Source organism: Peromyscus maniculatus, chromosome 20 (assembly GCF_049852395.1).
Source record: "Peromyscus maniculatus bairdii isolate BWxNUB_F1_BW_parent chromosome 20, HU_Pman_BW_mat_3.1, whole genome shotgun sequence".
In the NCBI taxonomy this organism is placed as follows: domain Eukaryota; kingdom Metazoa; phylum Chordata; class Mammalia; order Rodentia; family Cricetidae; genus Peromyscus; species Peromyscus maniculatus.
The window spans coordinates 23,102,898-23,120,944 of record NC_134871.1 but is presented as its reverse complement, the minus strand read 5'-3'; the positions used below and the strand labels follow the sequence as shown (position 1 = coordinate 23,120,944).

General features: G+C 34.6%; 1 protein-coding gene and 1 pseudogene across 49 annotated transcripts in view; one reads left to right on the top strand and one right to left on the bottom strand.

Moving 5' to 3' along the window:
• Rims2 (regulating synaptic membrane exocytosis 2) overlaps positions 1 to 18,047 on the top strand; it is a 491,805-nt gene that overhangs the window by 327,283 nt on the left and 146,475 nt on the right. For 40 of the 49 annotated variants that reach the window (XM_042265269.2, XM_042265264.2, XM_042265278.2 and 37 more), the window contains 2 exons: positions 402 to 581; positions 1,458 to 1,567. In XM_042265269.2, coding sequence (XP_042121203.1) covers positions 402 to 581; positions 1,458 to 1,567 — 290 coding nt within the window. The remainder of the gene's footprint in view (positions 1 to 401; positions 582 to 1,457; positions 1,568 to 18,047) is intronic. The other 9 variants (XM_042265288.2, XM_076555844.1, XM_076555839.1 and 6 more) reach the window with 1 other exon arrangement.
• Positions 8,984 to 9,103, bottom strand: LOC121824557 (U2 spliceosomal RNA; annotated as a pseudogene).

Sequence of the window (18,047 nt, the reverse complement as noted above, 5' to 3'; positions counted from 1 at the left end):
TAACATTTTTATATCTTACTCTGTTTGCTAATAAACATCCTGCATAACTTCTCTTCTCTGGGAAGTAGTAGGAAACATTGGTGAAAGTCTTTATACTAGGATACATCACACAGCTCACACGTTCTCTTCATTCTGGAAAGCAGGTAGCTGGGGCTGCAATGATTATAACTGAGCAATCGGTTATAATTCAATTACTGGTAATTGCTGATAAAATCAGATTTGGGTTCTTTAGAACTTTTTAAGCTTAGTCAGAAATTACTCAGGATGTGTTGGGAAAATTCTTTTCTTGCATACACAGTAATTTTAAGCATTTTTTTTTTCAAAATCAGTTTGATGCATCATGACCAAATAGCAGAAGGGCACTAAAGACCAACTGAGCTGCTTTCTGACTAACGTTTCAGGGATTGTGAAGCAGCAGATAGACAGCCATATCACAGATCCAGATCAACAGAACAGCGGCCTCTCCTAGAGCGGACCACCACCCGCTCCAGATCCTCTGAACGTCCTGATACAAACCTCATGAGGTCGATGCCTTCATTAATGACTGGAAGATCTGCCCCTCCTTCACCTGCCTTATCGAGGTGAAAGATAAATTGATCAGACTAACTTCCCCGTCTGCTCTACCAACACACCATTTTATTTTCCCAGCAGTAAATGGTCTCTTCTGTCATTTCTGACTGATCACCAGTACAAGTCGATACTAACCTGTCAGTGTAAACACACTATTTATATTCAGTGGATATAATAGTGTGTCATTACCATTGTAATTTGTTTCTTAACTGTCCTGATTGCATTTGTTTTGTGATTTCTCATTAGTCAAGAGTCCTGGGTAAATCCTGTCATAACTATCATTTTCTTCCACAGAAGGAGAAATGACTGTGCTCATTAGGCATGACTTTTCTAAGAATCCTCACGACAGTAAATAAGTTAGACATATTTAGTTTCCATGAACATTAGTATTAGATATCAGAATTTTCTTTAGCTGAGTTTGAAGTTACTTGGGATTTTTTTTTTTTTGGTAGATTCATGAAATGTTTTCTAATAAAAAGGATATTTAGTATAAACTTAAATAAAAATCTGATTGGGTCAAAGGAGGAAGGTTAGTTTTAAGAATTTATATTATAGTCTTTCTACTATAATATAAATTTTTATTTTTTAAGTTGTAGAATTTTCTACTTGCTTTAGATGAATAGATTGGTAGTCTATATTACTTATTTCATGTGTTTTACTATAGGCTTTGTGTGCATGTATGTGTGTGTGTGTATACATATTACACCAAAACATAAACATTTTTTGGTGTTTAAGTAACTGTTCAAATGTCCGTATTTGTTTTGTTCTCCTTTTAACCAGCAGCAATCCACGTTTAAAAATCACACTAATACAGCCGTTTCATAAGCCAGATAGCATACTGAACTGATTTAGTGCTTACTGAAAATATATTAATGTGCATCTTGTAGGTCTCACCCTCGGACCGGGTCTGTCCAGACAAGCCCATCAAGTACTCCTGTAGCAGGACGAAGGGGCCGGCAGCTGCCACAGCTCCCACCAAAGGGAACACTGGAGAGAAGTAAGTTCTCAGTTTTCTAATTTTGCCATTAGGAAATACACATGGGAGCTGGGGCGACTCAAGATTTTCTATTATCATTGTGTTATTATCTTCCTGTATTTAGCTATGTGCATGACTTCATTTGAAAGTAGTTATATTTGTGAATATAATATATATTGCATGTAAAAATTATGTTTGGGGATAAAAAGAAACAATCTTTTCTTATTTTACATTTCAAATTTGAATAACTATATTTAAAAGTTAGCAGTAGCCTCATGCAAGCAGCTGGATTATAATGTCTTTGCTACATCTAGCATTATGAAGTTATTGGTGATTATACAAAGTTTATTAGTAACTAGCTAAATCAATTTTCATAACATTGTAAGGACTAGTTTGCTGATGCGTGACAATGGTGGTCCTTCTCAAACCTGGAATGGCAGCAACAGGTCACCCTGAATGCACAGTAAAAGATGGGTGTTACACTGATGCTGCTAGTAACTGGAGAAGCTGACACACTCAAACACACTTCTCAAGCACTTACAAATCTCAGTTAAATTCTCTCTACAATCTTGGATAACAGAGTAATGTTGCCATCTTTTAAATCACAGTTCCTCTTTTTAGTAACTCTTTTCCAAAGCTGTGTATGTATATATCTAAATCATCATTTAAGTTTTCTTTAACAGACGATCAATTCTGTAACTTTGAAATTTGTGTTGTTTTTAACCCCTATGCTTTGCCCCCCCCATGTTTTCGTTTTATTTTGCTTTCCCTAGACAGTGGAGTCAAGGAGATAGACCCTTATGAAGGTCTGTACATAAGGAGCGTTTGTTTGTGCTGAAAGCCTTTTGGGGAGGCTGTGCATTAAAAATAAACCCAACTGCAACTGATGTGACTTTGTTTGTATAGTTTTATATACAGTTGAATTATTTTGTTTTCTAGTTTCTAAGGAAGCACACAAATTTTATTTTTTGTGAAATAACACCATGGAATTTAATTTGATTCAAGCAAAAGTACAAAGCATTTAACTTCTTTTAAATAACTAGATAATATTTGTTCTTATAAAACATTTAATTTACTTTTTAAACAAAATTCTGGATTTTGAATGAGACTATAAACAGAGATATCAGTTGCAGTCTGTGTTTATGCCTTTGAGGATGTATACAGAGTCTGGCTATATTTATCATTTTATATTTCATTTGTATTTTTGATGATCCTTTTATTATAACTTTGACTTTCTACAAAAGAAGTTGTTGAGCTAGATAGTGGTTGTGACTTGTATTTCCTGTTTCCTGCTTTCTGTTGTAGCAAGTCTGCGTAGAGTATTCAAGGATAATATGACAGTTTTATGCCTTTATTATCAAACACTGCATTACACCTCGAGAAAAAACACTGAGGTGTAATATGTGGACTGTCATACATTTGCTAGTGTGATTTAAAAAAAAGCTGCTAGTTTCAGAATTGTGGAATTGCTGGCTGTGTTTTTTACTGCTGAGTCTCCAGCACATAGAAGGATGCCTAGACTGGAACGAATATTTATGGAGTTGACAAAGGAAACACTGTCTTCAAAAATGAAGTGATACCTCACATAGTATATAGATTGGTACTAAAAACTTGTCATGATGTGTTTATAGAAAACTCATAGTCCTGTGACATATTTACAACAAATCCATACATGGATTGTGTTGAGCAGCAAATCTTTTATTGTCTTACGTAACGTTTTGATCTACGTGTGCTCTTGTTAGTTGTGACTGAATCAGCTTTTGTGGGTTCTTCCTCTTCTCGCCTATTTTAATTCTAAAGAGCACACCGTAGGTGTGGCTGACACTCTGGCTTTGTGTCTGATAGAAAGACTTCTGTGGCATTGCTGTAGTGCTTTAGTATTTCCATCAGATTAAAATGCTATGCTTTTAAATGGTTTTCATAAGGAGGGGTCAATAGTGTGCAACTTTCGTTCCCTCAAAAACTTAAAGCTTCCATTTTCCCATCTTTTATAACAAGAGTCTGTTGAGGTGTGATAGTTTCATGTTGTGCAGTGCTAGATATGGAAGAGAACAAGCCTCATTGCAGAAGAGAAATTCAGAGGACTTTTATGAATGTGTTACCTACAGTTTTTTTTCCAGGTAGACTACATTAAAAGCACTAATATTAGCAATTTCCATTAGCAATTTCCATAATGTCTTTAATTTTGATTTTCTGCTTTTTATTTCATAAAGGAAAGAGGAACCAAAACCTTCCCTCTCTTCTCAGTGTGGAGGAAGTTTTGTTTAATTTGTATTGCTTAATGGTACTGGCTGATGTTGAGCAGCATTCTCAGACATGTTCATATTGAGGCTTCAGAGATCCATGAACCTGGAACTCTTTCAGTGTTAGAGGACATACTGTATACCTCTTCTGTAGATCTTCGACCTCTAACCAAAGTTAAAGGTGCAGTCATCCAAAATAATCATCCAGACTGATAGTCCAAATTTCTGAGCTTCTTCTAGATGGTTGCTAGATCTTGTCATTAATGGCATTCCTAATACAAACATAATGAAGTATTTAATCTGCCTTTAGCAACTAGAAAATAAGCTATAATTTAACTATTGTTGTTAATGGTGCCACACACCTTTAATCACAGCACTCAGGAGGCAGAGACAGGCAGATTTCTATGAGTTCAAGGCCAGCCTGGTCTATAGAGTGAGTTCTAGGACAGCCATGTTCTGCAAAGGAACCCTGTCTCAATAAAACAAATATTAAAAAAAAGAGCTTATAGTGTCATGGTTTTCTTCATAGAAGAAAATTTATGTAATATTTTCCTAATAATATACCTACTATAGAGGCAAAAAATTGTGCCTCTGTTTTTGAGCTATGCCAAATATTCTAAGGTGTTACGATTTCTGGTTCCCAAGTCAGTACCACTGCCAACTGTGATGATGCATTAACAGTAAACAGATTTGCTTTCAGAGGCATGTCAGGAATGCAATATGTAACTCTTACTTTTCTTTTTATTTCATTAAAAATGATTCATTTGTTTGTTATCTTTTAAAACTAACAACCAGACCCCTGGTCTTGTCTTTTTCTTTTACTTTGGCAAACACAGAAGTTCATGAAGAAATTGGGCATGTGGAAGAAGAGGGGGGAGACAAGGAGGGAGGAGGCAAGGTCAAGGCAGGTCGGTTTGACTGTGTGTCTCCTAAGTTAATGTCCAACCTTACAACGTCCTCAGAGTGACAGTGAGACTATCTAGTCAATTCCACAGTCTTTAATTTGGTCAATTGTTTGAATATCTCTTTAGTAATCAAAACAAAGTAGCATTATAGACAATGTCTTTGGCCTAAATATATACATTGTTTACCTAAGCCTATTCTTTACATTCTGGTTGTTTCTTTTCATTTTAATAAATAATCTTTGTCAGCTAGGTACTATAAAACTCGATTTCCCTTATGCTTTCCTGAACAAGGGAACTCTATTTTCTTGCCTAAGGGTTTCAAAGTAGGAAAGACACTTCTTAAGGATATCTAGAATGAAAATACTGAATTTATTTAACATTTAATAGACTATGATCCCTTTCCCACTATTTCATTTCCTAAATAAGACTGTCTCCTCCAGGTTCCCTTCTCTGTCCGAGTTCAGTATCATATGTCCTGTTTATCAGCCACTCCTCTCCGTGGCCGCTGCCTTTAGAGGCTGCGCAGGCTTTGGCTTGTTCGGTTTTGTAGTAAAAACATAATTGGATATCAGGTTCTGTCGGAGTAAAATATTATATACTCAGCACCACACTTGTCTAATTGTATTCAATTGTCATGATGTTTATTTGAACCTCAGAATTGGATCCTAATTTTCTCTAAGTTGACGTCTTGAATTTTAACTTTCTATGAAGTCTGTAGAATAACTTAAGCCAACGTCTGTTAATTCTTTAATTGATCTTTTATGATGTGAATTCATGTATGAGTTTTCAAGTTCGGCTGTGCCTCTCCCTCTTTATATCACTGTAAGAAAACAATGCCCTGGCGTATACTCTACCCAAGGTATATTTTCATTGATGCATTCTCTGAACAGAATTTATAGTTTTTAAAACAAAAAGACCTTATGCCAGTAATGTTGTAATTTATCAAGTGAAGAAATTATCAATATGTATCTACTAATGGAAAGAAAGGCGATCTTAGTTGCTTGGTTATAGAATTGTATACTTACATCCCATTTTGAATATCAAATATTCTCAACACTAGAATTTCAAATGCCTTTCATTTTCCTCACTGATATAGATTTAAAATTTAGTGAATTGTAGTCCTGTAGAATAATTTCCATTTTCATTTAGTTGAAGAGCTAATCTTTCTGTTTTCCTGTCCTTTTATATCTCATTTATTCACTCAAGTTCTGAGTTTTCACACTTTATGAATTGGCTTTATCGTAATTTTTCAGATAGCACTCACTTGACAATTTATGCAATATCAGAATCACTTTTGTTTCCCACTTAACGTAAACAAGAGTTACATTTTTAAAGCCAGTTTCTCACCTGTGACTCATTCTCAAGGAATTAGTAAATTGCATTAGGTTACATCATAGCCAAACAAAATGCTATAATACAGAATGCTGTTTTCTTATGGTAGCTTTGACTTCTTTTTTTTTTTTTTTTTTTTTTTGTTTTGTTTTGTTTTTGGTTTTTCGAGACAGGGTTTCTCTGTGTAGCTTTGCGCCTTTCCTGGAGCTCACTTGGTAGCTCAGGCTGGCCTCGAACTCACAGAGATCCGCCTGGCTCTGCCTCCCGAGTGCTGGGATTAAAGGCGTGCGCCACCACCGCCCGGCAGCTTTGACTTCTTATGGATGTACTATATGTACTGCATATACTTTATTCTGATGTGTGCGGTGTGGGTGTCATATTAAATGCATGTGTGCTGATTTTTGCAGTGCATTGTTTCATTCTTTTTGGAGTGCTTACTTGTTATTTGGATTGTTAACGACTTTAATTATTAATTATTGTTGTCTGGTTTCAATATTAAAGACAATGGGGAAGAAACGTCAAGCTTACCTAATAATGGGAAAAAAGGCAAGTCTGAAATGGCTTTTCTACATATTAGACTCAATGTACTGACATTTACAAAGTGTGTGAATATATTTCTTTACGTTATGGAGTTATAAGCCTTAGTCCTAACTTCATTGATTTAGTATTAAGAATAATTGCTTGTATTTATTTCTAAATAGTTATTTAACCTCTAATATGTTTACCCTAGGCTGATGATGCAGATCAGAGGCATAGCATTTGCCTAGCATGCTCACAACCACACACACACACACACACACACACACACACACACATGCATTCTCACACAATCACAAGCAAGATAATATAACTTATTGGTGCTAATACAGCTCTATCTTATTAAAATGTCTAGATTACATTTGAGAAGATTTATTTTCTTGATCATATTATGTTGCAAAATTCTGAAGAAAATAAGTGATGGTATGTTATTCATTTAAAAAATACAATGTAGATTTTTTTCAATCTAGAAATTATTTTCAAATAACACTAAAATAAACTTAAAATAGAATGAAGCATTGTGAGTTCAATGATGGCAAATAATAATAAGCATAACTAATTAGTTGAAAACATTTGTGTAATTACCATTTTATATACGTGGATTAAAACAGTCTTGACAAAGTGGTGGTTGACTTTTAATATTTAAATTCAGTGTTCAAATTACTTATGACTTATCCCCTTACAACTGAATTTAAAAGGTATGACCTGTGTTCTAGAGTAATTAATAACCCAGCATAGCTACACATATTTATTTATAATGTCAGCATTTTAATTGTTATGTAAAAAATTAGCAGTCTTTAGATACTGTAACATTTGACCTTTTGCTATTGAACTAAATTAAGATGTGGATATGTGTATTTTAATAACTTAATTGAGATGTCTTTTCTTCTAAAACAGTGGTTCTTAATCTGTGGGTTGTGATCCCCTTTGGGGATGAAATGGCCTTTTCACAGGGGTCACCTAAGACTTTTAAAAAATACAAATATTTACATTTTGATTCATAACAGTAGCAAAATTGCAGTTATGAAGTATCAGTGGAAATGATTTCATGGTTGGGGTCACCACAACATGAGGAACTGTATTGAAGAGTTGCAGCATTAGGAAGGTTGAGAACCACTGGGTTAAATGTATTCTTCCTTCTCTCCATGTTTCATAATAATGTCTATAGTGTTTCACATAGTTATAATTTATCACTTATGTTTATAATTTTTAATAATATAGACTGATAATTATTATCTGTTCTGTGATATGATTTAAAATGTAGGAGTAATGTGAAAATAGAAACAAGGTTAAATCACATCTTATAATATGATAAGTCAGTATAAAATGGAAATTTACATGAACTCTCAAAAGTGTAGTTTTGCAACATTTATTGACCTCTGTGATGTTTCTTAGAAGGTGTGAAAGAAAAATTTTAGATGTATTTAAGAATAAACCAGTGATCTGAAAAGGCACATATTCACATTTCATTCAGTTATTTGGCTGCACATGTTGTAAGCACTTTGCTGCCATATTGGGTTGAAGAACTTCCAACTATTTTAATATGGAGTCTGCTTCCTATGGGTTCACTGGGCTGAAGACTTTCAACTCTGACGGCCTATCCTCTCTTCTGTTACTAGGATCTTTCCTTAAGTTAAACTACTGTCCAATCTTCTCCTCTAGACTGTCTACTTTCCTGTTTCCTTTTCCTGTATGTAAATGTTCCTGTTGATGATTATTGGTCTCGCTCTTTACGCCTTACAACTTTTTGTCTTTACGTCATTGTAAATGTTTTATCACACAGAAAGTTTAATATTTTCACTTATATCAGTCCTGTGTGTGGTATAACTAAGCCTAGCGAGACATTAATGGATAATGTTTTGAAAGAGAACTTTGAATGTTTTGTATGTAATCTCTCATTTTTAATCAATATTTGGACCATTGTTTTTTCTACCTATTATTGAGGTTAAGATATCTGGTGTTGTATTTTATTGTGTTGTTTTATAGCTTTGTATATATGCTTAATATATAATAATTCTGAGAGACAGCTTTCTAAGAGAGAAAGTGGGTTTGAATAGTTTTGATACCTGGGTAGGTCTTGAGCACATTTTTTTTCCTCTACTATCTCTTCTGTTACTTCATATTTTGTCATTCTTTAACAACTTATTTTAATAATGCAAAGTATTTAGATTTTCTAAAACTTTCAAATGGAATTATTGTTGAGGAGTCACTCTGTACTGTTACTATTATCACTTAAAAATCTTCGTGGGAATCAAGTTCATGTAAGAAATCAAATTATGAGTAGGAGGGTTCTGAAAGGTAAGGTGTAGAGTGTTAGGTACCTAGCAAGGATGAAAATGACAAACTGTTCTTTGTAACCTTACTTGCCACTTAGATTTACTATATTTTCTTTTTGAAATAATTAAGCATATTTAAATTGTTAGTGTTAGCTGTTACCACTATAATTTCTTGGGCCAATCTTGGATACTCTGAAAACATGAGTTTTAAACTGATAAGAACAGATACTACACTTGATCTTAGCCAGAAGGCCAAGAAGCGAACCCCCCCCCCAAAAAAAAAAAAACATGAGTTTTAGATTTAAAGTCAAATTTGATTGTGACCATCATCCTGAACCAACTCTACTGTTGCGCGCGCACACACACACACACACACACACACACACACACACACACACACACACACACACACACGTTCTTTACTGGTTCTATTCTTCATTAACTAATTCAGATAAGCAACAATACCTTAGAAATGAATGGATTGCGTTACAGCTCGTGTTATTTTATGATGTTTGAACACATTCTCTGAACTTATTTATACATGCTTTTGTGTATTTAAAAATTAATATAAGGGCTTTAGAATACTTTTGCCAACCAATTTTGTCTGAGGAGTTTTTAATCCACTACTACTTTTCAAGTCTCTTAGTGCTTAAAGGATACACTGTAAGTCAGATTCTTGAGTCTTCATCTTATTTTTCCTTCTAAGACTTTGTGAAGTTTAGCAAGTCTTTTCATTTCTCTGGGCTTCAATGTTCTTTCATGTCACATAAAATACCACATAGGGTTTTAATTGAAATGTGGTGGTTTTGGAGATGTGGATGATGGAATCTAATGTCTCAAGCATTTTTGTTTTCAAGTAATTGTTGTCTTGTTATTGTTGATGATACTACATCATTTTAAAAACTTAGCACATACAGCTCAATTGGCCATTAGTGATTCACTATGATTGTGCATCTTACCATTTTATAGTTGTTTCTCATAAAATGTACAATGAATGGTATATACAATATTTTGTTTCTTGAATGTGTAATTTTCAATGTATAGCTGTCTGTGGTATTTCAAATTTAGTTAACTTTATAAATAAGACAAATGAAAAATACATAGAGGGAGAGAAGGAAGAAATAAAGAAAGACAAAGGAGAGGAAGGAACAAATAAAAGCAGGTTACTCAGGTAATAGGTTGATAGTCTTGAATTCTTTATCATAGCTGTTTGCTGCTGTATGCTTTTTGGAATTTGCTAATATTTAGGCTGATCATAATAGACAAAGATGTTGGTTCTTATCTTTGTTTTGCTGCCTTTGTGTATTCTTACAAATGATGTCAATGCAAGGGAATATGAATAACAGTGTTTTAATTATAAATAGAATAATTTGATGTCTATACAGGAGTAGATTTTATCTGGAGTTATGTGATGTGTCCTCAATACCTTATTCCCTTCCAGTGTACATGAATCACTTATCTGATGTTACTCCATGAGTCATGCATACTGTACAGTGTCATGAATTTTCATCTTAATAACATCAGAATCTGCTTTCAGCAGAATGGGTACTCAGTCAGACCTGTATTTATGGAAAAGTAGCTTGGTGACAATGAGCAAGAGGATTTGGAAGATAATGTACTAAAGGCATATATATTTATAATTTATGGGCCCCCAAAAAACAGAGGTTACAGTACAGAGGAGAATATGTTTAAGGTTTCCTCTCTCAATACATAGTTATGTAGCTAAATACGTGTAAACACATACTTTCTCATTTCTAACCTTAACCGTTCTGTATCTTTTTTAGAGAAGCCTTGCCTCTTTTATTTTACTGTCTCTGCCTTTTCTCATATGATTTTATCTGTATTTCCAAATCCTTTGGTAACTAACCTGGTTTGGGGAAAAGTCCCTTTGAATTCATGACTTGCATAGCTACTGTTCAGGTCCACATCATTGTTGTCTTCCTAAATATAATTTGTAGAGCATCCTTTCTAGGATATGGAAGGTACCTTAATCTTGGGAAGTGATTTGGTGTAGAAGAATGAGTGCCCAGTCTCATCTGTTTTGGGGGGTCTTTTGTTTCCGGTTTTTAAGGCAGAGTCTCACTGTGATTCTATGATTGCGAATCAGAGGCTGAAGGATCCCTGAAAATTTGAGAGTAGCCTGGTCCACATAATGCCAGATCACATAGTGAGAGCCTGTCTCAAAAATCAACAAAGCCCTAAGCCTTCTTGCAATTCATTGGATTACTGGGATGGTCTTCTGCTTAACAGCCCGTGCAGCTGGATGTTAGCAAGGTGGCACTTTAGAACTTGGACTCCAAGCTCTGTCTTCACAGTGTGCTGCTAGCTCTTTAGGAGACTAGGAAATAGCGCCTTTCTCCTTTGCCAGCATGCTACTGTAAGACGAGTGAATTCAGGTATGTAAAATTACCTGTTGACCAGGATGATAAGTATTTTGTTCTTACATGGCTGCTTGCTTTCCTAACTGTTATAAGCAGCTGATGGAAGGTCTCTGTGTGTTGTGTAGAGTCTGTGTTGTGTGTTAGAGCACACTGAAGCATATAAATCATAGTCTAGTTAGTCCAGGAATCTGTGTTCTTTTTTTTTTTTTTTTGGTTTTTCGAGACAGGGTTTCTCTGTGTAGCTTTGCGCCTTTCCTGGAACTCACTTGGTAGCCCAGGTTGGCCTCGAACTCACAGAGATCCGCCTGGCTCTGCCTCCCGAGTGCTGGGATTAAAGGCGTGCGCCACCACCGCCCGGCTAAATCTGTGTTCTTTGGATCAATTGTTACACAAGATTATCTGGTATGATGAAGGTGACCTGGAATACTGTTGCCTACATTGTTCACCTCAGAGTTAAATCCCCGTGACTTGTCTGTCTTTCAGTTAGCTAATTTAGTTCATCAATACTAAGTTTTCTCATCTACAGACTAAAACTACTAAAATAAAGTAATGGTTTAGGAATTTCATAGCTTAAAATTCTTAATTTTAATAATATGTCAGTTTTATAATTCTGTAAAATTTAGGTTCACAACTGAGTTTCTAATCGGTGAAATGTTTAATTGGAATCTTCATAAAAATTTAGTATTTTACTAAATAAACTTTTCTATTCAATGAATCTTAATACTTTTTTGAGACAGGGTTGTTCTGTAGCTATGGCTGTCCTGGAACTCACTCTGTGGACCAGGCTAGCCTTGAACTGCCTCCCGAGTGCTGGATTTAAAAGGCATGTGTCACCATTTCCCAGCCAATTCCTAATTCTTACTAGGATGTACTGACACATTCATTCAAGATAATAGTTAGATGAATTAACTTACATTCTAAATCTCTTACTTTCATTTAGTAATAATATAATAGTGAATTTTTTTTTCTTCTGTGTTTTGTGTTTCCTAACACTGTAAGATGGGGAATGTTCTGTCACATAGAGTGACAAGTAGACAAAGTGCCAGAGCATTATGTGTGCATGGTGAACCCTTGTGAAGCTTAAAATGTACATGTTAGTAGTGGTTCAGTTACCAGATGGAGATAGAGATATGTGAGTAAAGAGAAGGCTGGACGGCATGGGATGGCTCAGTCGGTAAGGGGTCTGGCTACCAAGCATGAGGATCTGAGTTCAAACCATGAAACCCACGTGGGAGAAAGATTAAACTGATTCTTACATGCTGTTGTCCTCTGACTTCCATACATGGTTGTGTGTGTGTGTGTGTGTGTGTGTGTGTGTGTGTGAGAGAGAGAGAGAGAGAGAGAGAGAGAGAGAGAGAGAGATCAGGAACATGTGTGCATGGGCAGATACACACACACACAACAAATACATACATATATAAATACGTAAATAAGTGAGAAATTTTTAAAAAGAAGGCAGATGACTTCTTAGACAAGATTGTTTCTGAGAGCTAATGTGAAGTGAAGATGAGTGGTAGACAATGGAACTTTCAGTATATGGCCAACCAGTTGCAATCTTCCCATCACCGTTACTGTTTTCCCAAGCTCTGTCTTGGTGCACTCTGCTCATCCAGAGACCTCCCTGTTGTTCTGAAGACGGACTTCTAACCGAAAATGTTTACACTGGAATATTATCACACACAATGTCCTTTTCCCCTCAACTGAATTTCCTTCTTAGAGAGGACTTCATTGACTCTACCATCCAGAATTCCATCATGCTTTAACCGTTCCATTTCCTTCTCACTTACTCCATGCTTGTCTGTTTAGCATTCATCTCTAAGTCACTGTATGTTTACACGTTCATTGCTACAAGCTCTTCTCCATTAAGTTACAAGTTTTGTAAAAACCTTCATGGGACTGTAGTTTTGTCTGCTATGATACCTATGCATGTGCCTACATTATAGTGAATGCTGAATATTTATTTACTGAACGAATGAATATCGCACCAATCTGCAAATTATTCTAGACAATTGGACATGCCAAGAACTCTGTACTCATGATGCCAAGCTATTACTGCTTTTGCCTTGTTTTATCAATACATTGATTGAAGTATTTCATACCGTAAGACTTTGTTAGCATTTAACGAAGGTCATGAATATAGTGATGAATTAAATAGGTGTTTTATTACACATTGTAATGAATTCTCTCTCATACGTATAAAAATCTTTCAAATTGTATAGAAATATTTAATATTGCCACAATAAAACAATTCCTAATAATTTTTACCTCTTAAACAAATTCACATTTTTATATCAACCAAGTAAAGTAGTATACTCTCTATCAAGCCATTTAAATTCTCAATTATTCTTTTCATACTTTGAATCCACTCCTTTTATTAAAAATAAATTGAAAAAATTACAAAAAGTATAATTTAATATTTTAGATCTCGAGATCCATAAAAACAATCTGCACAATATCAAATTCCTATATTTAAAATTTTAACAGCTTATATAATATGTTGGAGAATGTGTCTCTGAAATAATCCCAATTCCTGAAGTATTTTAGGTTCTTTGATGGTCTTTGTTTCTGACAAGCGCTGATGACATGTTTTGTTCTGTTTGTTTTATCTACACTAGAAGTCACATGGGAAGACCAGCAGGGAGCGGCGCTAGGTACACTAAGTGAGGACAAGGCTTTGCCGACACAGACACTCCAACCTGAGTCAGGTGTGTCAGGCTTGGACCCCCGTGAAAGCATGAGGCTGTCAACATTGCATTTCATGCTTTTGAAATGCGTGTGTCCTTGTACCCCATTTCTCATTTTGATGTGAACTTGACTGTGTGTGGATCCCATGTAGATTACAAATAGTTTATTATTATTTGTTGATAAAATTAACCTTGTGGTTTTAAAGAAAACCCTCATTTAAAGGGAAAATGACAGTGTAGCACAAGTGAATGTCTGCTTTGTATGTTTGATGGTGTCTTAATGGAGAAGAACGCACTTCTCCAACAAGACTGAGAAAGCTTAGTAGTTACCCGGTTTTGTCTTTTTATGCATTCGTATTTTTATTCTACAAATGCTAGGCAATAGATAGCTCTACTGTAATGATTTATTTACAACTTTTGAAGTCAAAAGTTACTGGCTATGACATGAAAGAAAAAGGATGACTGAGTTTATGAATTCCAAGAGTGTCTCTTCAAATCACTGATTTTACCAGTGAGGTGAAGTATTTTGTTTTCCTTTCTTCTTTCTTACTTTTTTGCCGACACCCCACCCCCATATTTTAGGAGGAATAAAGGAAAGAAATGCAAATTGTAAAGATCAGTTCAATAATGAGAAGTACTTTAATTTGGAATTAGAGAAATGAGTGTACAGTGAAATTTTATCAAGTTTAAAATATTTGAATGACGTTTTCACGAGGTCGATTATTTTCAATGGCTGTAGGACCGATAACAGTGCATTTTTGTGTGTTGACTTATTTTTTTCTCAGAACTTAAGATCCTATAGTTCAAACATATCAGTATAAGTTAAAATAGTTCATTCACAAATATTTATTACCATCCCGTTGCATGCTAACTTTAAGGCTGATGAGGATCTCTTTGAGGACACAGGAGAGACAAAGGACCCATGTCTGGTGACATACACAAGATAAGAAGTAGCTGCAGTAGATGCTGGGATGCTATAGTTAGGACAGGAGCTATGAAGAAGAATAGAGTGCTTGGGAAAGCAGGCTTATTACATAGTAAGTCTAGCATGCCAGGAGAGATGCCAAATTCAAGTGAAAGTACAATAAAATGGAATTCATTTGAAGAATTTAAATGTGTTCGTTGGAGCTGTAAATAGAATTCTTATGCTCGTTATCTCTTAACTGAAGAATCAGCTTACTTGAAAACAGTAATTATTTTAAAATATTTAAGGTGACTGAAATATAAATACAAATGTAAAATTAATTGATATTATGATTTATATACTCAAAACTACCCCTTAAAAGCATCTTTCAAGCTAAAGATTTAGTCCAGTAGCAGAGCTCTTGCTTTGTTGATAAAATTCTGTGCTAGATTTCTACCACTATGAACAAACAATTTGAATAATTAATTCTCCTTGCTGTATTGTGTAATGTGGATTATCCTTGGTCAAAAACAAGTATTAGGCATCATACCCAATACATGGTGTTTGTGGCCATGTAAATCTCTATTGCTGTATCAAAATCACAAGGCCATGCATGTTTGCCAAGAACTTAAGTCTTACAAACACCAAATTTCAAAGATTAATTTAAATATTTTTAGTTTATTCATACTTATATATGTGAGTATATATCTATACATACATGAGTAGATACCATACATAAATATATGTATAATTACCTACATTCCTTAATTGAACAAAACCTACTTACAAAGAGAAAATTACTGATTACGTCATATATTATAATGATTTAAATTTTATGTTTTGACATTTGTGAGTTTTACTGTATATTATGGCAATTGATTGTCTAAATCCAAACCCTAAATTTAAGGAATTAGTTATGCAATATCCTAAGGAAAGTGAATAAATGTTGAATACTTATGTAACAAAACTCTTTCATAATTTTAAAAGACAAGATGGATATATGGAGGGTATTTTTAATGTGGGACTTTAGAGTGATAGAATGGAGGACAATAAAACCTTACCATTTGGTGCTGATCCTTTTCAACAGCATGTTATAATCCCAAAGTTTATGCTTGGAATAATTTGTCTTTAGGTAAATCTAAAATTAATGCTCAGATATGGCTTTATCCACTAAAATTAAAAGATCATCTTTCATCAGTTATCAGAATTCCTTATCAGACCTTGATTGTGGTAAAATGTAGCATTAGAAAAAGTTTCTGAGTATATGAACCTAAATGAGAGATGGAAAGTTCTTGGCATATCAGGAGTATATAATGTTCTTCTTTTCAGTTGTCCTTCTGTGAAAATTTATATAAAACATTTATAATGCTTGGAATTTTGCCATTTTTAGGAAGTATGTTAACCATAAATGTGATAAACTCTTTAGGACTAAGTTACTAGTTTGATGATATGGATTTAGAAACTAAATATCTGAATGAATGTGGAGCAACGTCTGCTCTTAGCTTTTTGGAGATATTGTCACACTTCTGGAGTAAGGGTTCTGCAATGATACCAGAAAGAGTGGTTACTTCACTCGATAGTGCAGCACTCGGGAGGCAGAGGCAGGCGGATCTGTGAGTTCGAGGCCAGCCTGGTCTGTAGAGTGAGTTCCAGGACAGGCACCAAGACTACACAGAGAAACCCTGTCTTGAAAAAAAAAATAAAATAAAATAAAACCCAAAACAACAAGATATAATGTGATAGATAGCTGCAGATCTGGAGAGTATAAAATATAACAATTTGAATACAAATTTAATCCCCAGAATTTACTGTTTACTCATTTCTATTCCTTATTTAGCATATCCCATTAGGTTTGGTTTAGGCTGTAAATTTAATGAAGCTTTTTTTTTTTTAAGTTCTGATGTAAGGTCCTAGGCAAGGCCCAGCCCTAAATATTCTTAATATAAATAGAAGATTCATAATCATTGATAATTTATTGTTTATTTTTTCAATGAGCTATCTTTGTATTTTTTTTTTCTTTTTTTGAGACAGTGTTTCACTTTGTAGCCCAGGCTGTCCTGGAACTCACTGTATAGTCCAGGCTGGCCTCAAAACTCACAGAGCTCTGCCAGCCTCCCTCTCCCAAATGCTTGGATTAAAGGTGTGTGCCACCACCACCCAGCTCAATGAGCCATCCTACTGCAGACAAGAGTCCTGTGATCATTACCAACACAATGAGTGCTGTTCAGTATCGGAAACAAATATTAAATTGATGGTTTGTCATTGCTTTGTGCGTTTATCTGCACTTAACAGTCAATAGAAATGCCCTCTGAGAAAAAAGCACGTTTCTACATCAGATAATTTAACTTTACATTGTGTTTGCCACACAGGAAATGTGCTGAGAGAGCTAACCAGGTGACGTCTTCATGTTAATAAATGCTTGGAAATACTACAGGCTCATAGATTTCACATGAGAAAGTCATTGAAGGATAGCCTTGGATTTAAATCATTCAAAATGTGTGAGAATAGCACTTTCGTGACTTCTAATGTATTTGGTGATTAATTGATACTGTCCATAAGTGGGTTATTAGTCTTAATTGGTCACTTTCTATGTGTGAGGTATGTTATTTCTAAGAACCTTTTTGAATCGCCTTCATATACGAGAATTACTCTGAAACCACATTGGTATCCTTTGTTTGCTGTCTTGTCTGAAAATCAGTCTGTGGGCCTTTTCTTGCCTTGTGTCTGTTTCTTTGTTTTGTTGTTTTGGTTTGGGTTTTTTTTTTGTGTGTTTTAAATCAAGTCAGTGAAATGCGCTATTGGAGTTGTATATATTATCCTTCTGACTTAACAGAACTCAATGTAACCTCTTAGGCTTTGCCAGTTACTGTGGCATCAGCTCTTGTGACAGTCCTCCTTTAGCCTTGTCTGATTTGAGTGGTGGGTTTTTCCCAAGATAAATGTGTCTATATCATAACACCTATAGAATTTCTAACTAATATGAAGATAGGGATTTTTTTCAATTTGTCTTTGGAATTATGCTTTATAAATTTATCTATTTTGGGTGATTTATTATATTAAATTTTACACATGAAATTTTTCTTGGGTATTTTTCATATTTTATATTCTTATTTTTTGGTTTTGAATACCTTGAGATTTCTTGAAAGGATTTTATAATTTATTCAATCTAAAGAATAATTCCAAACTAGTCTTCTAATTTGATATTTTATCCATTAAATCTGAGAAGATTAATCAGGATT